At 40.1% G+C, this 23,919-nt stretch overlaps 1 protein-coding gene across 1 annotated transcript in view; it reads left to right on the top strand.

The window, feature by feature from the left end:
• Positions 1-23,663, top strand: part of LOC124796161 (tubulin alpha-8 chain-like) — a 76,082-nt gene extending 52,419 nt beyond the window's left edge. The window contains exons 5-6 of the mRNA XM_047260252.1: positions 23,081-23,392; positions 23,475-23,663. Of these exons, the coding sequence (XP_047116208.1) occupies positions 23,081-23,371 (291 nt within the window). The 3' untranslated portion in view covers positions 23,372-23,392; positions 23,475-23,663. The remainder of the gene's footprint in view (positions 1-23,080; positions 23,393-23,474) is intronic.
• The last annotated feature ends 256 nt before the right edge of the window (positions 23,664-23,919 follow it).

Below are 23,919 nucleotides of genomic sequence, written 5' to 3'. Positions count from 1 at the left end.
AAGGGTGTCATACCAACCGCCACACATTTTTCAGGTTCCACCATCTATGTAATAAAGGAATGTAGAGTGGCCGAAACTTCGCTGTCCAATCTATGTCTCTGCACATCTCTACTACGCTTCGACGCGTCATTAATCGACGTTTAGTATTATTGTTTTGGTAATATTTTACATAGTTGTTTTGTTTCTGCCATTGGCTATTTTATCCACATTTAGAATAAGTTTGCAAATATCCCGCCAGAGTGCACTACACTACAGTAACATACCAGTACTGCCATCTAGCGAGAGTTTCATAATTGGTTAGAGGACAAAGCGCGCGAAATTTCTCTCGTTACTTTACTCTCCTTGCTTGCTGATGCTGACGGCATTTGTTGATACCGTGTGATATTAGCAAGTTTCTTTTTCGGAGTATATTTTGCAAGATTTTAGTGAGTTTTACTTGCTGGTGAATATCTGCGACATACCGTCAGTGTGAAACAAGCGCAATATGAATTCAGTGTGCAATTTAATAGGTAAAAACTTGGAACACGGCCATAGGATGAAAGTGAAAGAACTTTGTGCATCCAGACCCGCATTAAAGATATCTCCGAAACATATCTTTTCATATGATTTGCTGCACAGTGTCAGAAAATGTAATGATGACGTATAAAAACACTAACCAAAGATTTTAACTCGAAGTTAGCTTCTAACGATATTTAATACCTGATTATAGAAGATAAAGTACGTAAAATTATGGGCAGAGAGTGATCTGCTCACCCCCTCCCCCTGAATTCTTAGTTGTTTATGTCAGAGTAATCTGTAGCGTAACCCGAGGTATGTTGGCTCCGATCGATAAATGCCGCAGCCTTCCCCAGTATAGAAACCACGAGCCGCACCTGGTCTGGAGACTTACCACGAAAGCTTCAGAAAAATATCCACACACTCCTGAAGATAACAAGGGAGTCATGATTTCCCACATAATCAGCTTAACAGATCATGCATCAAAGTTGTTGAGAAGAATAATACACAGAAGAGTGGGAACATACTGCTCAATGTTGATCAATCCGTATTTAGGAAAGTTAAAGACAAAAGACATGTAGTTCTGCCATTGTGCTTATAATAAAAGCAAGCCTTCAGAAAAATCGTGGCACATTCATAGGATTAGTGATCTCACAACAAGTGTTCAATAATGTAAAATGGTTCGATATTCAAAATTCTGAGAATAGTAGGTGTGAGCTATAGTAAACAACACATAAAATACAATGTGTACAAGAACCAAGAGAGAAAAATAAGAATAGAAGGTCAAGAACACTGTCAATATGTACATCAAAGAAGCAATAATGGAAATGAAAGAAGGATATATAGTAGGAACATATTTCAGAGTGAAAAGATATCAGTGATAACATTTGTGACAACACTGCTATCTTCAGTGAAAGTGAAATTAAGGAATGAACATTGTAATGAGCACAAACAGTGGATTGAAAGTAAACTGAAATAAGACAAAAATAATAAGAAGTACTGAAACTAAGATGGCAATAAATGTAACCTTAAAATTGTGAATCATGAAGTAAATGAACTGAAGCAATTCTGCTGCCTTGTTAAAAAAAAAGAAAAGAAAACGAAAATCGATCTTAATTTCAGGAAGAAATTTCTGAGAACCTACATTGGCAGCATAGTGTGTACAGAAGTGTATCATCAACTGTGAGAAAACTGGAGAAGAAGAGAATCAAAGCATTTGGGATGTCGTTCCTTAGAAAGATATTGGTAATTACGTGCACTGATAAGACAAAGAATGAAGAGGCTCTCCACAGAATTGTTGAAGAAAGGAACATGTAGAAGAAACTGACAAGAAGAAGGAACAGAATGATGGGAATGTGTTAAGGCATCAAGGAATAACTTTCATGGTGAGGCCTTGTGTGGGGTAAAAACTGGAGGGAATGTCAGAGACTGGAAAATATACGACAAATAATTCATGTTGGATTCAATTGCTTCTCTGAGATGAAGAGGCTGGCATATGAGAATAATTTTTGGTGTGTCCCATCAAGTGAGGAAGACTAGTAACAAAAAGCTGGAGGACCTTTCCTTTCCGTCTACCCTCACTTCCTGTGGTTTATTGGTTCACCTATGGATTTACGAACCATGGCAGATTTTTTGTTGGTAGCAGACAGTCACCCTGGGAATATGCACCTTACCTAACTAGAACGTTACCCATACATGTGGGCAGGCCCTTACATGAGCAGCTGAAAAATGTCCTGTTAAATGTAATTTTTAATTTATATAATTCCTTATTTTCAAGACACTTACTTTTTAAGATACTTTATTCTCCAAAAGCTATTCATGAACTTGGAACTTGAAAAAATATAAAAACTTCTACTGCCCTATGTCAATGTTGATTACCGGTATATCAATGGAGTTATTGGTTTGTAGCCCATGTCACCATTAGAATGATATCCCATACATCTCTGCCCCGCACTTACCATGAACATGTACATATCACCACCAGACTTCATTCAGTGTTGCAGTGGCCATTGGTTATAATGCACACACACACACACACACACACACACACACACACACACACACACACACACACACACACTGATTAGCTATATTTTAATGTCAGTTTACAACAGGAATTCATCCCTGTATGTATATATTGCATTATTGGCTGGGAGGTTCCATCTGGGCTGGGAGGGCCTATCTGGTATTGTCCAGCCACCTGATGCATGTCTTTTATTTGATGCCACATGGGCAGATTGCACATTGATGAAGATAAAAATGCAAATGTTGTGTGACTAGGGCCTTCTGTCAAGTAGACCGTTCGCTGGGTGCAAGTCTTTCGATTTGACACCACTTCGGCAACTTGTGTGTCAATGGGGATGAAATGATGATGATTAGGACAACACAACACCCAGTCCCTGAGTGGGGAAAATCTCCGACCCAGCTGGGAATCAAACCCGGGCCCTTAGGATTTACATTCTGTCGTGCTGACCACTCAGCTACCAGGGTTGGATATTGATGAAGATGAGATGAAATGATAAAGCTAACATATACATCCAATCCCTGAGTGATGAAAATCTTCGACCCTGCTGGGAACGGAACTGGGGCCCCATGATCTAGAGGCAGCAACACTAACCAGTGGACCAGGAGCTGTGGACATATAAAAAGTGCCAGTCACTAAATTGATTGGCAATCCTCTGCAGGTCACAGTCATCTGATGTTGCAACCTTTCTACAGATCCACAGCAAAATAGCATCACAGAGCCTAAAAGGATATCCAATAGGCCAAAATACGTATTGTTGACAGTAATAATGTTGTCCTGAAATTATCTTTACATTTGCTGATTTCATCCCATAAAGAACCATGTGTTCATTGGCTAGAAATTCAGTCACATCTATAATCTGCTATCGGTAAGCTTGCATTTGGTTGCTAAGCAACAGTTGGAATTGTATCAAATGTTTTTTGAAATCAACAACACATATTTCAACAACAAAGGCAAAAAACTAGAAAAATCTCTTTCACAGCATACAAAACATAAGCTGGGATGGATATGGCATCTCCTAGCTGTCACACATACTTAGCTGTGATATAGCACATCTCTACAAATTAATTCATTTTTATAATCAGCCAAATATTGGAACACGTGAGGCAATACTGACCTTAGGACTTATCTTAGAAGAAAGATTAAGGAAAGGTAAACCTACATTTCTAGCATTTGTAGACTTCGAGAAAGCATTTGACAATGTTGACTGGAATACTCTCTTTCAAATTCTAAAGATGGCCGGGGTAAAATACAGGGAGCGAAAGGCTATTTACAATTTGTACAGAAACCAGATGGCAGTTATAAGAGTCGAGGGGCATGAAAGGGAAGCAGTGGTTGGGAAGGGAGTGAGACAGGGTTGTAGCCTCTCCCCAATGTTATTCAATCTGTATATTGAGCAAGCAGTAAAGGAAACAAAAGAAAAATTTGGAGTAGGTATTAAAATCCATGGAGAAGAAATAAAAACTTTGAGGTTTGCCAATGACATTGTAATTCTGTCAGAGACATCAAAGGACTTGGAAGAGCAGCTGAACGGAATGGACAGTATCTTGAAAGGAGGATATAAGATGAATATCAACAAAAGCAAAATGAGGATAATGGAATGTAGTTGAATTAAGTTGGGTGATGCTGAGTGAATTAGATTAGGAAATGGGACACTTCAAGTAGTAAAGGAGTTTTGCTATTTGGGGAGCAAAATAACTGATGATGGTCGAAGTAGAGAAGATATAAAATGTAGACTGGCAATGGCAAGGAAAGCGTTTCTGAAGAAGAGAAATTTGTTAACATCGAGTATAGATTTAAGTGTCAGGAAGTCGTTTCTGAAAGTATTCGTATGGAGTGTAGCCATGTATGGAAGTGAAACATGGATGATAAATAGTTTGGACAGGAAGAGAATAGAAGCTTTCGAAATGTGGTGCTACAGAATAATGCTGAAGATTAGATGGGTAGATCACATAACTAATGAGGAGGTATTGAATAGAATTTGGGAGAAGAGGAGTTTGTGGCACAACTTGACGAGAAGAAGGGACTGGTTGGTAGGACATGTTCTGAGGCATCAAGTGATCACAAATTTAGCATTGGAGGGCGGCGTGGAGGGTAAAAATCGTAGAGCGAGACCAAGAGATGAATACACTAAGCAGATTCAGAAAGATGTAGGTTGCAGTAGGTACTGGGAGATGAAGGAACTTGCACGGCATAGGGTAGCATGGAGAGCTGAATCAAACCAATCTCAGGACTGAAGACCACAACAACAACAACAACATAATCAGCCAGTATAATGCATGAGTGAGACTTATTCAGGAACCTGGAAGGCTCATTGGCAGGGACTGATTACACACTGTTCGTAATTATAAACAGAGTTTTCATAAATTTGGACCAAATTTGATGTTTGACCTTGAACTTTGGTGATAGTGATCTTGACATTACATCATACTCCCCTCCCCTTCTTGCACCTTAGTCATAGGTGTATTGATTGAATGAATACAGAATGATGTAAGAGGTACTAGTGTAACCTACAGTGTATGACACAATGTGTGCTTATATTGTTTGGTGGTTCAATACATATCTGTTTCAATGATAAAGTTTTCCTAATCAAAGAAACGAGCAGTTAATTTCCTCACACGGCACGGTCTGTGTGGCAGGTAGCAGTGTGGTTCCAGTGGGGACGGCACACACCACTCTGACACGCGCAGTGACAACAAGCCCAGTGGGCCTTAATGTGAGGGTGACACAATGCTGCACCGGCAACTGCAGTGGGAGTGGTACTGCACTGCAGTCAGTTGGTGTGGTGGGGTGTGCTGTGGTATGGGGGCAGGGAAAGTGGTAATGTGTGAGTGCATAGGCAGGTAACATATCGTGGGTAGCACACTGTGCACTCCACCTGCATGGTGTACTGTGCAACGTCCTGTCTCAGTGCTGTGGGTATAAGGTGCTGTTGCCCTGCTTTGGTAGGCTGGGCCACACAGCACCACGGGCGCATGCACCAACATTGTGGTGGTGGTGACCGCTCTCTCGACACCATTGGCGCAGCAATGCTGCCTGGTGATTTGGGCACGGTGGATGAGGACGGGTCAGGTGACAGCGACAGGGTGGCGGGCATCGGCAGCAGCTCTGCTGGAGTGGATGATGGCAGTGTGAACAGCAGGGCAGCTCTTACCCTGGGGTTCCACAGCCTGCCACTTGGGTCAACATTGTTGGCCAAGGTGCCATCACTGTTGCTCGATGCCTCATAACTCTCAATGGGCCAGTGGTGTGCAAGGTCTTTGTGGGTCAAGGGTGTATGCCAGCCTCAGACGATCAGTGGAGATTGTGATGGTGGCACCTTGGAGACACGTGGAGAGCACCTTGGTATTGTGTGAGAGTATGAGGTGCAGGCCCGGATATTGTCGATGGAGTAGCAGTTGGCATGCATCCACCCTGAGCATCACGTGAGTACGTATGCCGAGGTTCTGGTATGGCTGGTGCTTGCCGTGTTGCCTGGTGGGAGGCAGTGTATGCAGCTGTATAATTGAGTTGTGGAGTTGCTGCATGAAGCCCAAAATGCAGGTTGTGGTCAGCAGGGTGTGTGGCTTGATGAGGTCACCTGGGACAGTGAGCGGCTGCTCATAAATGAGCTTGGCTGCAGATGTGCCCATATCAACTTTGTGTGCTACCCGTAAACCTAAGATGACTATAGGCAAAACGGCAGACCAAGTTTCAGGGTGGGTTTAAGTGTAACTTTTGAAGACATGTGAAACTGCTTCATCATGCCACTGGCAGCAGGGTGGTAGCACCACCATGTCCTAAAGTGCACATGTATGCCGCCAGTTTCTGCTATGATCTTAAGGGAACAAGACAGGAACTGCTATCCACGGTCCCTGGTGACATGGTGGAAGCACCCAAAATGTGAGCCCCGCATGTTTATAAAGGCCTAGGTCACTTTGCCTATGATTATGTCGGATAGCGGACAGCTTCTTCCCAACTGATGAATCTGTCGATGACAGTAAAGAGAGACTGGTAGCCATTGGATGATGGCGGGGGAACGTACAACATCCTTATGCATGTGCAAGAAGTGATGATCCACTGAGCGGAAAGAGCTAATAGTCATGCTCGTGCCTGCCATCTTTTGAACCCTGTCACAGGATGCAGGTGTGGGCCCAGTTGGTGCAGTTGCACTGGGTACTGGGCCAAATGAAACACTCCTTAATAAGCACAGCAGATGCATGGACACTAGGTTGAGCCAGGCCATGCAGGTATTTGAAGGGCTCCTTTCCAAAGTCCTGGGAGAAGGGAGAGCCAAACTGCGCTTCAAGGGGGCACCAATGTCAAACTTGACAGGTTTGTGGATGCCTGGTATCCCTCACCGTTGCAGGCCATATTTTCACCATTGCACAATTGCAGGAGCTCAGGTTGTATGTTTTGAAGCCAGCCAACTACTGCACATCTGTAGTAAACTGTACAATATATTCTTGCTGTGGGAACTGATGGGGTGATATCTGCATGCCCTGCTTGCAACTGACACCTTTTGTCAGGGGCCAGTGTCAGTAAAAACTGTAAAGTGGTGCTCCTCCACAAATGGGAAGAAGTACTTAAATGCCTCATACACAGCTAGGAGCTCTCAGTCGTATGTTTCACAATGCTGCTGTGGCTCTGTGAGCTTTGCTGAGAGAAATGCCAGAGGCTGCCAAGTCTCCTTGATGTGTTGCTGCAGGATTGCTCCTATGGCAGAATGGCTGGTGCTGGTAATAGTTGCAAGTGAGGTGTTTGGGTAGTGTTAGGCTAGGTGGGTGGTTTGCAAGGAATCATAATACAAATTGCTCAAAGCTGTATGACATTTATACCATTCAGGAAACAAGCCTGTTGCCTTTTGTGCAATTGCCCTGGAGTGTGGGCATAAGTGGCTCTTGCATGCTCCCAGCTTTCTTCAGTTGGCACCTAAAGAAATTCACCATTCTGAGGTACCTGCAGCATTCCTTGTATGTAGTGGGATACGGGAACTTAAATACAGCCCAGACCTCTCACCGAGGGGGTAGGAGCCTGCAGTCAGTAGTCTGTGCCCCCAAGAAGTCAGTCTCTGGAACACTGAAAACACACTTCTCGAGGTTGATAATGATACCTGCCTTCTTGAGGCAAGATAATACCTCCAGGAGACAACAACAGTGATCTGAGAGGTTGTGTGGTAAATCAGGATATTATCCAAGTAGGTGAAATGTACCAAAATGCAGAGGAAGACATTGTCAAGGGAAGCCCTGCCACATCTGGGCAGCATTTCAGAGCCAGAATGGCATGAAAACACTCTTGAAGAGGCCAAAAGATGTAATAATGGCCATCTTTCCCATGTCCTTGGGGGCAACCTGTTCTGCATAAATGCTTTTGTGCAGTTCACTTTGCTAAAAATGGTTACATGACACAGGTCTGAAATGACCTTAACTAGGACAGGTCACAAGGGTCAGCACACAAGACTGCAGAGTGGAGGGGGTTTGCCCAGTGACAGCAATATTACTGACAGTTTCAATTATAAGAAAAATTTAATTTATACAGATTTTGATCAGTTACTATATGGGCCCAAATTAAGCAATTTTTTTTTTAGTGACAAAGAAACAACAAGAAATGTACAGGCTCACATCATATTATTTAATAAATGGGCCACAACAGTCACTTAATTACTGATTATCCAACAAAGATTTAACTCACATTGATATTGCCTGGAACTTTAGTGCAAACACTAATTCAAATAAGGTAAAATATTTTTAAAAATGGGCTACATGATTCATAGAATTACTAATTAGCCACATGAAATCTGTCCAGAACCATTTAAATAAAATTTTGTATTTAAAAAAAAATGCATCACAGCACCCATTCAAATTATTAACTACTAAGCAAATAGTTGGCCAACACGAAAATTCATCAAGAACCGTTTGAATGAAAATTTTGAATTTAAGAAAATTCCATCACAGCACTCTTTCAAATTTAATTATGAAGTGTAAACTAGGCCCAAAATTTTACTCTTACCAATCATACAAATAAAATGAAATGTGTTTCAGAAATGACACACAAATTCAATAAAATTATTAGTTGCAGTTTTACAGCTTTGTTTTTCGACTCTTGGCAGACCAACAGGAGATCACTTGGCTGTTCCAGACATTGGCATCTTCGCAGCTGAGATAGTGACTGTTAGACTTGCAGTCAACCATGACAGTGGTAAACTGCAGGAAATGCTAGCCTGTTAAATCGGAGATGGCTTATGCCAACAGATTGTACTGAGCTTCAACAGACTAAAATTCTAAATTAACAGTTTGTAAATTACAAGACCAAACAATTTCAAGTTGAGGGAATAAAGGCCAATTCAGCTCAAAGGAACCATAATTACGTTCCTTGATTAGTTTATATGAGCAGCACCTTTACAGTAATTAGCAGTCTTCAGAATTAAAGTTATACTATGAGGAATGAGAAATTTTAAACAAGCTCAGGTGAATACATTCATCTCTGAATGTTAACAATGGCTACAAAACTTGGTGTTGTAATATCAGGCTTATAAGAGACTGCAAGCAGCCTCATAGTCACCATCATATAACATTTCCACCATAAATAATAGTCCACTCTCAAAAACATTGCCTGTATCAAGAGCCAGCTCATTATGGCACTATGTGAATCCTTATCCTCAAGCTCTACTGGGCCTTGAAAAGGAGTACCAGAAGTTCGCACTTACACACACAAAACATGCTCTTATCAGCCAGATGCCTCACTGTATTCAAAAGCTGGAACTGGCCACCTGTGATCCAGGGAAGTCTTGGATGGAAAGGCAGAACACGAAGGCTGTCAGTCCTCCCTCCTGTCTGCCAGTGATATTGGCATACAAACAAAAGCTAACACAAAGGCTGCAACTGACTGAAAGCAGCACAGTGTGTCACCCTGGCTCAGCGCATGTGATCTCCTGCATTGGCTGAAACTCCAGAAAGGACCTTCCTTCACAGTGCAGAACACATCTGCCAGCGGTCTCACTTACTTCGCCACTTTTCGTACCTTCCACATCCTCTTTCAAGCTGCTACAACCTCCTTTCCAGCTGAACTCCAACAAAGAACCCAAACAAACTAGCGAACAGAACCTTCATTTGACTGCCAGTTAAAGGTCAATGCCACAGCTGCTAAAAAGTGGAACAGAGTAATGATCAGGCACCATCCTAGAATTTAGAGCCTGAACATCCCTCAACAGGGACCACATACCACCTGTTTTTTGGTCAGAGGCCCATGGGCTCTTGGAGGAGCAGGGCAAGACTGCAGTGATCAATGTCTTGATCTCAGCCCACACAGCTCTCCGTTTGTCTGATGGAAGGGGGTGGGGCCAGCAACAAACTGGCTGTCCCTGCATCATGGCAAGAGGGGAAATGTGGCAAGGAGGTCATTGAAAGGTCCAGATAGGAGAGCTGTTTGATGGAGCAAAGGGTAGTGAAGCAGGATTGACATAGGATGGAATTGTGGGAGGTGGCAGTTTGCCAGCTCAAAGAGGAGTCTGCAGTGGAAAATAAAATTGGTCGGCACCAAGGATGGGTCCATAATGTCACATGTTAAAAGTATGTGGGAAATCTCCATCAAGGCCTAGGTTGATGGATCTGGGTAGAAGCAGTAGGTTATGATTTCTGAACTGTTGGCTGCAGTGAAGAATAGTGGAGAAGTTCGATGGCAGCCAGTAGAGGATAATGACTGGTGGGAATAGATGGTAAGGTCAAAAAAAAGGAGGAAGGGTGCTTAGGAGTGTGTTTTATCAAGATAACACACGAACAGGCCCCGTGAAATCATGGAGCAGCTGGGCACACGTGTTGCTGGTTGCTGTCAGTGTTTGGGGCCCACGCACACAGTGCACAGCAGTTTTCAGCAACTTCATTGAAACACTCATGATTACCATCAATATTCACCAGCCCCACTTGTTCCCAATCCATCATCTACTACTCAGGAGAGGGTGGGCAGTGCATGGTGTGGAACGGGTGTGCACACTCCAGGGCCATGGTGAGTATGCTCACCTTACTGATAATTGTAGCAATTATCTCTGCCATATCTGTGGTGGATTCGTGGCCCCTAGGCTGCAGTAGATGATGCAGGCTGTATGAGTGGGATGGTCAGGCAAGTGAGCATTGTGATGCTGCATGATGGCGATGATGGTGCAAGGGTCGAAGGCCTAAAAAACACTGTCAATAGTGGCAGCCACTGTGGTGTCGGCACTAAGAAAATCTTGCACAGGTAAAGCTGTGCGTACTGCAGCTTGCAAATGAGCACACCAAGTTGCAATCAGCAATCTGTTGGGAAGCATTGCTGGCTTGGCCAGTGTGCAGAGGTGCAGGAGGAACTGCATATCCGAACACTCCCCTGATGAGAACAACATGCTCGTGGGCTATAACATTGATGCGGCAAGGTACTCTGTTAGCCAGGCTTGCAGGCCCTGAATTTGCCAGATTGCGAGCGGTTGGTGATAATGTCAGGTTCAGTCTGTGCAACAGGAAATACAAACTGCGTTGCATCATTTGATATAGACAAGCCTGCCAGTATTGCCTCTGCAGAAGGTAACCACAGTCATGGATCACCTATGTTGAATGGAGGCAAGTATATAGCAGCATGGGAATGCTTAGGGATGAGAGGGGCTGTGTGTGTCTGAGAAGGGACAGCTTCTGTGAACAATCTCAGGGAAGCCCGGAAGCCATCCATGTGTGCCTGCAGGTTGGATGGGGGGGCTGGGGAGGGTGGGGTGGGGGAGGGGGTTGTGCTGTCAATAGGGACTGAAACCACTTGGAACAGTGTTCCAGTATAGTTTTTCACCATGACACACTGCTCTCTTCATTAGCATTGGCCAGGTGGAGAGTTTGGGAAAGCTGTGCGATGCTTGTGACCCAGTGTGGCAAGTGGTAGCTGGGTAATTGAGAAGCATGACACTGACAACTGCTTGGTGCAGTCAGCCATGAATAGGTGCAGGCAAGGAGGGGAAAAGAGGGGGGGGGGGGGGTTTGGAGGGCAGCCTGGGTTACCTGTGTGGGAAATACATTCCTCACTGTCTTGATACACATGATCTCAACTTGGGCTGCGCACTGGTGCACACAGGACTCTGGGTCTGCAGAATGAAATATTACTGTGACAAAGAAATGTTCTCATGATTCCTTTACTGGAAATGGACACAACTGTATATAACATACTAATGCCCTCCCCCCCTCTCTCTGTCCATCTCCTCCTCCTCCCCCCTTGCTGTCCTCCTCCCCCATCCCAAAAAATTTCTCTCCATCTCCTCCTCACCACTCTCTCTGTCCATCTACTCCTTCCCCTTCTCTCTGTCTGGTTTCTTCACCTCCCCCCCTCTGTCCATGTCCTCAATTGGGAAATGAAGTCCTTAAAATGAATGTGTAAATTGGCTGGGATCATTAATATAAGGGGTACAGAAAAGACGTCTCCAGCTGCTGTATCTTGAGGATAGTACCTTAAATGACAGTTTTCTCATGTTTTTCATCTGTGAACAGGTAGCACTACAAAGTTTCAGATGATTCAGATTCCACAGTACATTAGTATTCTCATAATAAGTCGATAAGCGATAAATACAACATTCATCTTTCCTCCAAAAACTGAATGTAGCAAAGAAAACAAAACAGCACATTGTTGTGTACACAGTTTTTATTTGAAATTATGTATAAGGAGATATGTGGAAGAAACAATCTGTCTAAAGGTTTAAATGCCCTGATATCTAATTTAAAACCCATGGGAAACAAAGTGCTGTGCTATGGAAATGTGTAATTTCGTTTCCTGTGCTGAGAAAATGTGTGGATTCATTTTCTTTCTTGCAATTGGTTTTAACAAAAAATCTGTACATTGTTGTTTAAAAAATACAGGATTTTTCAAAAAGAATATATGTACTTTGAATATATAAATTTATTAAACTGTAAGACATACTTTGAAACTTGGGACACATATTTACAAATCTCTCAAGTTTAGATTACAGACATTCATTATGTCCTCCACCAGCAATAAGAACAACATCACATCAATCCTTGAATTCTTCACATACTCCATCATTACTGTTATGGCAGTATGGATCCAGTTCTTCAAATCTTCTAGGCCCCATGATAGTGTTGGTACAAAAGGAAGAAGAAGTCACAAGGCATCAAATCCAGTGACCATGGAAGCAAGCTGAGGAGTGTTAAGTCACAGGCTGTTTGATGGTCAGTCTAATGGTTCAGTAGAGCTTCCTTCAGATATTCCCATATTTTCTGAAGTCAGCGAGCGGGTGCCCCATCTTGTTGAACAATGAAAAAATGAAGTTGTCCTTGTGCTGCCTTTGAAACAACCAGGTCTGTAATGCAGGAAGATACTCATGACCATTAACCATCTTTCCATCAAAGAAGAATGGGAAAAGATGGGTTGTATAGCATACTAAACGCACTGACTTTGGGTTAGTGTCGTACGTGTTCAGTGTGTGCATGACAGTTCTGTAGTCCCCAGATTTGAGCTTTTTTCCCCAAAAACAAAGGTGTACAGTCGCTTCATCACTGAACTTTATGCTTTGTGCAAAAGTGAAAAGTGTTGTCATTATCAATAGCATTCTGAAACTCGTCAGAAAATGCCACATGTTTGTATTTGTCATTATGACATAGAGCCTGTAAAAACTGTAACTTTTAAAGCTTCATAACCAAGCAACATCTCAAAACATGCCAAATTTTCAGTTGTAACTCCTGTCTCACACGACAAGTTGATTCTGTAGTACTAAGTTGGAAATCTGTCTTATTTCGTGCAACATTTTCTTTGGAAACTGGAGGGCAGGCAAGTCTCTTTCCTTTATATACCCATCCTGTTTTTACAAACTGTTGATACCATCTGCAAATGTTCCATCTGTTCGGAATTACACTTCACAAACTTGGGAACACAAAATGATTTCTCCCACAAAGTAGCCATTTTGCAACAAGTAAAGCTAACAAAGCAAACAGAAGGCAATCAGCATTTAGTGGCAATGAATATTCCTCCAGTAACCAGACAGTGACACAGCAATAGATAGTTTTCACAGCATAATACTTTGTAATATGTATATTTGTATATAGTGATGGGAGATTTCAATGCACAGGTAGGCAAAGACAGAAGGGATTTGAACAAGTATTGGGATGTTTTGGATATGGAAGGGGAAAGACTCCTGGATTTGTGCCAGTGGAATGGAATGAAAATGGCGAACAGCTGATTTATGAAGAGAGAAAGTCATGTTATCACCAGATACAGTTGGGATGGAAGAACCAAGAGTGTAATTGATTATATTCCAGTAGATAGGGAATGGGGAAAGATAGTAACAAATGTGAAGGTAATTCCAAGTGTGAATGCAGATGGAGACCATAGATTACTGGCAGGACAATGGAAAATGAATCAGTTTGTGAAAAACAGACAACAGAAGAAAGTGATGAGGATACGGGATTGGAAACTGAAGGAGAGTGAAAGTACTGAGGAGTACAGAGAATTAATAACACAAAAATTTTCAAAAGAAGTTTTCTGTGATGTAGAAAAAGAATAGAGTTTATTCAAAGACACTTTAGTCGAAGCAGCACAAAAAGTATGTGGTAGAACATCTGGAAAGGAAAAAGTAAGACAGACAAGTTGGTAGGATGATACCACAATCCAAGCAGTTAGAAGAAAAAATGGATTGTGGAGAAAGTAGTGGAAAACTAAAAATGATGAGGATCATAAAAGATATATAGAGGAAAAGAAGAAATGCAAAGAAATAGTGGAAACAACAAAGAAAAAGTCATGGGAAGAGTTTACCAAAATATTTGAAGAAGATGTGTAGAGCAATAAGAAAATGTTCTATAAAATGATGAAAAATAAAAGAAAGGTTTCTGAAGTACCAGTAAAGATGGAAACAGAGAATGGTACTGTGATTGAAGATCCAGGGAATATTAAAGATCTCTGGAAAGAACATTTTAAGAAACTATTAAACACTGAGGAGCAGATACATGAGGAAACAACAAATAATGGAGAAACTGAGAGAAGTTGCATGGGAAGAAATGGAAATAGCTGGGAAGAAGATGAATGGGGGGAAGCCCCAGGACCTGATTAAGTATCAATGGTTGTGATGAGAGCAGCAGGTCCAGTGGAAATGCAGTGGCTGTACAGAGTATTGTCATGTGTGTGGAGACAATTGGAGGAGACATTATTCCCATCTTCAAAAAAGGCAATAAAAGACTTTGTAAGAACTACAGAGGAATAACCCTTATGAGTCATACAGCCAAGATTTTTGAAAGAAATTTACCAAATTGAATAAGTAAAAAGACAGAAAAGAAGCTGAGTGAAGAACAGCATGGGTTTATGAAAGGAAGAAGCACGATCAACCTGATATTTTCTACCTATCAACTGGTAGAAAAAAGTTGGGAGTATAACAAAAGGGTGGTAATGGTTTTTATATACATCAAAAAGACATGTGACTCAGTTAACAGGGAAAGAATCTGGGAAGAAATGAAGAAGACAGGTATAGAAGGTAGATACATTAATGTAATACAGACAATGTACAGAGGACACAATTGTAGAATTAGAACACCATTGGGAAACTCTGAATACTTCAAAATAAGACAAGGACTTAAACAAGGAAGTATTCTATCTCCTGCACTTTTTAATGTTGTGATGGAGGGAGTGAATAGGACAGTTAAAGATATACTAACAGAAAAATACAGATGATTTTTGCGGATGATATCGTAATATGGGCGATAAAGAGGTAGGTGTACAGTTACAACTTGATCTGTGGAAGGAAGTAATGAAAAGGTATGGATTAAAAATAAATAAAGATAAGAGTGAAGTAATGGTATTTGGAAGAGGCAAAGGGATCAACGAGAATATTGGTTCAAATGACTCTGAGCACTACGGGACTTAACTTCTTAGGTCATCAGTCCCCTAGAAATTAGAACTACTTAAACCTAACTAACATAAGGACATCACACACATCCATGCCCAAGGCAGGATTCGAACCTGCGACTGTAGTGGTCGCGCGGTTCCAGGCTGTAACGCCTAGAACCGCTCGACCACCCTGGCCGACAACGAGAATATTACTTTGAATGGAGAACCCCTCAGTGGTAGACAGTTTCACTTATTTAGGGAGTGAAATATTTAGTGATGGAAGAATAACCAATGAAATTAATAGGAGGTTACAGGAGGGAAGCAATTTCTACCAAACAATAAAACACCTGATTTGGAATAAGGAAGTTTCAGAAAAACCAGAACTCCTTAAGTCTAAGAGTTATTACTTCCCTATTGTCACCTATGGAGGAGAAACATGGACAATGACAGAAAGGGACTGGAACAGACTGCAAGCAGGGGAAATGAAATTTCTCAGAGCAGTTAAGGGAAAAACAAGAATGGACAGAGTAAGGAATGTAGATATTAGAAAGGGCCTTACAACAAGAAAGTTATGAGAGAATAAATAAAAAAAAAGAGATTAAGATGGTACGGGCATGTTAAGAGGATGCATGGCCAGAGACTTCCCAAAATTATGGAAGAACTAAAGATGGATCAAAAAGACCTAGACAGCACCCAAGAACACAGTGGAAAACAGGAGTGAGAATATCAGTGCAAAGGAGAAATGTGACCTGGCAGCAAGTGGAGGAAGAAAAGTGGTGGGAGGACTGAGCCAGTGGAGAGGTCTCGTCAGCACGTAGACCTGGCAATAGCTGGAGCAGGATCCGGATACAACAACAACAATACTTTGTAATACATATACTCTTTTTGAAACACCCGTTATGTAGTCAGTGTCCATCTGAATGTTAGTGTGGAGTATCATGTAACAATATGACATAAAATGGTCAGAACTATTCATGATTTTTGCTAACATTGTTTCATGTACTTACGTATACTTAAAAAGTGTACAGCCAATGTTTGAATGCTTATTAGAGCATCAGGTAAAAATCTGAATAACTTTTCTAGATTTTTGCTAGCATCATTTCCCCAATATGTCTCATTTATTTATTCATTTACCATATATATTTAAAAAATATGTAGCCTATGTCCACCCAGAAATTTATTAGAGTACCTTGTAAAAATAAGAAATAAATGGGTGAAAAACTTCTCAAGATTTTTATTTCCAATGTTTCCCATTTATGTATTACATACATATTTATGTACAATATACATTAAAAGATATGTATGTTCATATAAATGTTTCTTAGAGAATTGTCTAAAAATTTGAAGTAAATCAGCCAAGAACTTTTTGGGCTTTCTGATAATGTTTGCTCTTTATGTACTACCTATACATACACAGAGCCTATATCTGTCCAAATTTTTATGAGAGCATCGTGTAAAATTTTCAAATAAATTGGTCAACAACTTTTTGAGATTTTTGCTAACAACATTTCCCTTTTATGTATTACATATATACAGGGCTATTACAAATGATTGAAGCGATTTCATAAATTCACTGTAGCTCCATTCATTGACATATGGTCATGAGACACTACAGATACATAGAAAAACTCATAAAGTTTTGTTTGACTGAAGCCGCACTTCAGGTTTCTGTCGCCAGAGCACTCGAGAGCGCAGTGAGACAAAATTGCGACAGGAGCCGAGAAAGCGTATGTCGTGCTTGAAATGCACTCACATCAGTCAGTCATAACAGTGCAACGACACTTCAGGACAAAGTTCAACAAAGATCCACCAACTGCTAACTCCATTCGGTGATGGTATGCGCAGTTTAAAGCTTCTGGATGCCTCTGTAAGGGGAAATCAACGGGTCGGCCTGCAGTGAGCGAAGAAACGGTTGAACGCGTGCGGGCAAGTTTCATGCGTAGCCCACGGAAGTCGACGAATAAAGCAAGCAGGGAGCTAAAAGTACCACAGCCGACGGTTTGGAAAATCTTATGGAAAAGGCTAAAGCAGAAGCCTTACCGTTTACAATTGCTACAAGCACTGACACCCGATGACAAAGTCAAACGCTTTGAATTTTCGGCGTGGTTGCAACAGCTCATGGAAGAGGATGCGTTCAGTGCGAAACTTGTTTTCAGTGATGAAGCAACATTTTTTCTTAATGGTGAAGTGAACAGACACAATGTGCGAATCTGGGCGGTAGAGAATCCTCACGCATTCGTGCAGCAAATTCGCAATTCACCAAAAGTTAACGTGTTTTGTGCAATCTCACGGTTTAAAGTTTACAACCCCTTTTTCTTCTGCAAAAAAAACGTTACAGGACATGTGTATCTGGACATGCTGGAAAATTGGCTCATGCCACAACTGGAGACCGACAGCGCCGACTTCATCTTTCAACAGGATGGTGCTCCACCGCACTTCCATCATGATGTTCGGCATTTCTTAAACAGGAGATTGGAAAACCGATGGATCGGTCGTGGTGGAGATCATGATCAGCAATTCATGTCATGGCAGGCTCTCCCGACTTAACTCCATGCGATTTCTTTCTGTGGGGTTATGTGAAAGATTCAGTGTTTAAACCTCCTCTACCAAGAAAAGTGCCAGAACTGCAAGCTCGCATCAACGATGCTTTCGAACTCATTGATGGGGACATGCTGCGCCAAGTGTGGGAGGAACTTGATTATCGGCTTGATGTCTGCCAAATCACTAAAGGGGCACATATCGAACATTTGTGAATGCCTAAAAAAACTTTTTGAGTTTTTGTATGTGTGTGCAAAGCATTGTGAAAATATCTCAAATAATAAAGTTATTGTAGAGCTGTGAAATCGCTTCAATCATTTGTAATAACCCTGTAATTATATACCATACATATTTAAATAGTATGTTGCTGAAAGTTTCTTGCAGTGTAGTGTAAATACAGGAAAAAATCAGAAAAGAAATTTTCAAAATTTTTTATTAGCTATGTTAAATGGTAACTTATTATACTAGCATAGATATAGATTTTTTTATACATCAAATAAATGCAAATATCTTAAGTAAATCAATAAAGAATTTTACCAACCACATATATTTCTTAAAGAGCAGCATATGTCCGACTGCATTTTTATTAGAATAATGTGTAAAAAAGTTAAGTAATTTCAAGATTTTTGTTAACAACCTTTCCCATTTATGTAATGTAGATATATTTATATACCATATGTATTTAAAAATGTGTAGCCTATGTCTGTCCAACATTTATTATAGTATCATGTAAAAATCTGAAGTAAATGACTCAAGAAGTTTTCAAGGTTTTTAGTAACAGTGTTAAACTACAACTTGTCTTATAACTTTTTGAGGTTTTTGGTAACAATATTAAACTAGAACTTGTCTTTATATAGTAGTATAGAAAGTAGGTTTACATAGGATAAAGTATTAACTTGATCTGTACACAAAAAACACTACTATTATTCACATGGTACTGGATCTGGTGTGCATACCAAAGTGAAACTAAATACTTGCTTGAAGATGTCCATATAACCGTATGCGTGGTTATATGGGGCTGCCTGTACTTGTCTTAAAGAGGGCAGATGCCAAACCACAAGTAACTCAGGTTGGGTGACACACAGTTGCTGCTCACAGTTTGAGGCACTGTTTATTACAGACAAACCCATTGATAAGGCACTAAGCAATCTATAGCTTGTGAACAAGCTTGTAGTGATCTATGTACTGTATGATAAATACACCAACAAATAGTTACAATCAGACTGGTCACAAGGATTATTATCATGAAAACAAAACTCTATCATGCACTCGTAATACTAAAGGAGGTGGACAAAGTGACCATGGATGAATTTACACTAAGCTTAATCATGCACAACACAAGCAATACAATTAAATATTCTCACTACAGAGGTGAGGAAAATGGCACACCATCTGCGAGGGTACATTTACAGACTAATACTGTAACATATGAGACACACAGTAGACAGACAGATAAAAGGACAAGCCATGTATGAATTTACTCTATAATAATTACAATGTGAGCAAGGCAATATGATTAAATCCTCTCACTAACATGGAGAAGGAAATGACTGATTAGTACTGTAAGGACAGTGCACATGCGCATTCCTTTGATAATCTGAGTGGCAAGACCGACAGGGTCCGCCAGACCTTAGGCATTAACATTTGGGATTCTGTGAAGCAGAGAGCTGTAAAAATGAAGCTGCTTGGCAGTGCATAAGGATCAGTCACAAAACTTGGTCTTTAAGCACTCTGCCACTCTCTCTTGATAATGGGCACTGATGACCGTAGCAGTCTGGTCCCTTTACTCCCACAAACCAACCAACCATCTTGATAATGCTTCCATATGTCAGCAATTACAGTTTGGCCCAAGCGGGCAGTTCTGACTCACCAGCACTGTCTTCACTTCACTCTTACCTATCTGGATCATTGTTATGGCAAACTGTCAAATGTTCATTCTTCTAATACAAATTGCTCTGGAATTAGGATTCAGTAAATATTATCTTGTTTGAACAAAGATGCGAGTCACCCAGCATCGATGTGGAAAGTGCCTTTCTGTAAAAATCCCAAACCGCAGCAAAGAAATGCATGGCAAAGAGAGATTCCAACTCTTGGGTCCACTTTTGCTTGTGTCCCAATCTGACATTGAGCAACATGTCATCTGCTGCTGAATGTTGCAATAGACAGACGGCAGTTACATACACACAGTAGTGCATCGCCACAATGTGGTACCAACTTCTATTCCCGAGCTGAATTTGTTAATTGCCTTATCTACGGAGAATGCCGTACAAAGCCTCACAAATGAAGTTCTGGCAGAACTAAACAAGATAAATTATCCTGCTGAAATATTTTATGATCTTCCCAAAGCTGTTGATTGTGTTGAGAACAAAACTTTACTTGGCTAAGTAAAATGTTAATGGCATTTATGACATCCTTACTGCCATGGACAGAGATCTTACTTTGATTACAGAAAATAATGTGTCACATTTGCAGACTGTATTACAGGAAGCAAACTATCCTCAAAGTGGGAAACATAACATGTGGAGTCACACAAGAGTTGGTATTGGATCTGCTCTCATTATTAACATACATAAATAGTTTTCAAATGACTTTAAAGTAATGTTTGCTGGTGTCACAAGTATACTAATCAAGGGTCCAAAATCAGGTTTACTAAACAGTCTCGATGGTAAGTGAATAGGCTTCTGACTTGATAACACCAAACAGTTTGTCTTAACCTAAGATAGACTTATTATGCAGTTTCATACATGTAAAGAAGTCCCACTAGTATCAGGAATATGACTTAATGATCACACAGAAAATCAAACAGTTTTATGGGCACAACTGGACTACACATTAAAAGTTAATCATCATATGCATGAATTACTCAAGGAGCTCATTTTGGCACATTTAGGTGTTAGAATCATCTCTGAATGAATGTGCAGACCTGTATACAAGGGTGTTGATTTAATTTACATATTTTCAGTCCCTGTGCTTTTATAAAATAAACCTATGGCTAATGCAGCTTAAATAAGCGTTTATTCAACTGTAAGTGTACCGGTACTGTGTAAAGTGGATAACTGAACAACTTGCAGAGGCCACTTTAATGAGCTTGGAACTCTTCCACTAACTTTCTGGTACATCTACTCCGTAATGGTTTTTGTTGCCGATTGTAAAATCAAATGCAGCTGAACTATGATTTTCACTATCACAAAACAGGACACACAAATAATTTTCATGTGGACATTGCTTCCTTGACTATGGTTCAAAGTGGATTTGTGTGTTCTGGTGCAAAGGCATTCAGTAGGTTCCCATGTAACATAAAACAAGGAATTAGGAGTCCCTGATAATTCAAAACAAAATTAAAATCGCACCTCATGGACCATTCTTACAAATTATCTAGATTGAAGAATTGGAAATTCCTTTAGCTAAAGGCAGTTGGAATTGTTTCTATAGCTGCATGAGAGATAGTAGTTTATTGTAAATAGGTATCTGTTTCACACGTATGTAACTATTCACTTTTGAAGGTATGAAAGTAATCAGATAAGTGCGAAGCTACCAGTAGAAGATTAACAACAGCTATTTGATGTAACTGAAGCAGCTATTTACAGACTGGCATATTTTCTTACAATTTATTAAGTTAAATTTATCTGGCACAAACACATTTAGTATTAAGAAATATAATGTAATTTATTCGTAATACCTTGACAGATTTAGAAACTTAAGAGATGCTTCTCTTTTGTAAATGTATCTTTTGACTCATTTGATATCCCTTAAGGTTCCCCTTGATGTGATCTGTGTGAAGAGATGAATGAATTAATGAGATCTCATAACCTTTTATACTTTATTTTGACTTTCATTTCAATCAGTATCATATTCAATGTTGATCACACAACATACTTATTTCTATGTTGTAAACTGTACTTTTAATAGAATCACAACCCGAGAAATCTTTGCTCATTTGTTGGATATGATGTTGCCATATCTTTTATTTCCACTTCATCAAGCTAAATAAGAAAACATACCATGTCTTGTGTTTTTCAAGTTAGCCAAAGTATTTTTGGGTATCCAACCAGGTTCACAGTTCCATTTTTATGCAAAGTACAGCATGTCTCGCTAAGTAGTTCATAAGTTTGCAGTTGTATACAGTTGTACTTTGGTGATATGAAGCTTGCCCCATATATTATCCTTTAGCAAACTGCATGGGTTTACTCAAAGTTCAGTAAGACTTTCATTGGTAAATCTCCACATATCCCACTTCAACTCAGTTCATTACCAAACCCGCTACACTATGTCTGGTGTACATCTGCAATGTAGATTATTGTTCTGATTTCAGTAACCATAACTGGTAATGACTGTGTGAAAATTCTTTCTTCATGAATCCCTGAAGTTAAAACCAAAAAGTGTCAAGTGATGTGAACAAGGTAGTGATGCAACTGACACAGATCAGTGTATTCACCAACTTGGTAATCGATCACTGACAGACCATTGACTTTATTAAGGTATTGTGGCAGTGTGCAAACTTGTTGAAATGTTACATCCTCATCTACATGTGTGATTAAAAAGTTTTTCAGATCTGGGATTTATTGCAATAAATTTAGATGCAACTGCTACATAAAGTCATTATTGAAGCACAAAATATTTTCCAGCTCTGTGAGTCATCACAATAAATTTGTATACAGCTTCAAAGTTAAGTCATTATTGAAGCATCTTATATTTTTGTGTTGTTGGTGAGACCATTAACCTGCTTGGTCACCCAAAATTATATCATCTATACACTCATTTACTCCTGATCTTAAATAATTTGTCTTAATGCTCTCTGGTACTGCATTAGTTTCAAAAATTAACCATCCACATTGCAGTACATCATACATTTAGATTGGAATGGTATACTGTCCTGTACTTGGCAAACCAGTGTTCTACAATGAGAGAAATAAAGCTTTACAATCAATAATGAAAACTGTCTCTAACTTTACATCATAGCAATTGAATTCAAATTTTGTCATTGTATTCTTCATTTTTATGTTCACCATATTGTTATCCTATTTTTGTGGCCATATTTATATTAATTGCCTGGGATCACAATGAAGTCTTTTTACATCATTTTCCTCCAGTAACACGCACAAAATGAAAAACTCTAAAACCTTGTAAACTTCAGTGATTAGGTCACAATATGAATGATTAATTTTACTTAAAAGGACTCATTAATAAATATACTTTTGTTTGCTTTGCAAGGTTGGAATAAACTACCAGCCCCCAACTGAAGTGCCTGGTGGGGATTTGGCTAAAGTGCATCGTGCAGTGTCAATGCTAAGCAACACAACAGCCATTCAAGAAGCATGGGAGAAACTTGACAGAAAATTTGACTTGATGTACGAAAAACGTGCCTTTGTACATTGGTACACACGAGAGGGTATGGAAGAAATGGAATTCTCTGAAGCCCGTGAAGACCTGGCTGCTCTTGAAAAGGACTATGAAGAGATTGCAGTTGACACTGAACCCACACCTGTTGATAGTGAATACTAACTTTTCCACATAAAAAGTATGGTAAGTGCAAGAAATAGTGAAATAATGCATTATAATTTTGTGAATACACCCAAGTTCTCTCATATTGATGTCCTTGTTACAGATGCTGCAAAGAGATCCTGACAAATATAATCAGAGTGTACAAACAAAAGAAATGTGGGCTTTACACAAAGATCTGTGCGTGCTTCCATCATACTGCATCACGTTAGGTGTAATAGCACAATATCACAGGCTGTCTAGATCTGCAAGCATTCCACCCATACTTTCTCCCAGATTTACTGAAGGTCTTATTCCTGTATGCCATTAGTCATGTTTGGCTCATTTACCTTTTTCTTGTACTTATACTGTGGAGAGGTGAGACGGAATAAAAACTTTTATCTACATTTTTTGGCAGAAGGTTGAAAAGAAACTGTGTTTTTGAGTGGTGATTTTGTGTCCTCTTTTTTCATATTAAATCATTAAAGTATATTTGACTTGTAAATTTTGTGTTTTGTGAAATACGATAACTGTTTTAGCTATTATATCTGCTGCATATGCCCTTGACAACA

The sequence above is a fragment of the Schistocerca piceifrons genome, chromosome 4, assembly GCF_021461385.2.
Source record: "Schistocerca piceifrons isolate TAMUIC-IGC-003096 chromosome 4, iqSchPice1.1, whole genome shotgun sequence".
NCBI classification, from domain to species: Eukaryota; Metazoa; Arthropoda; class Insecta; order Orthoptera; family Acrididae; genus Schistocerca; species Schistocerca piceifrons.
The sequence above is the reverse complement of the archived record's forward strand: the minus strand, read 5'-3'. Positions and strand labels throughout refer to the sequence as shown.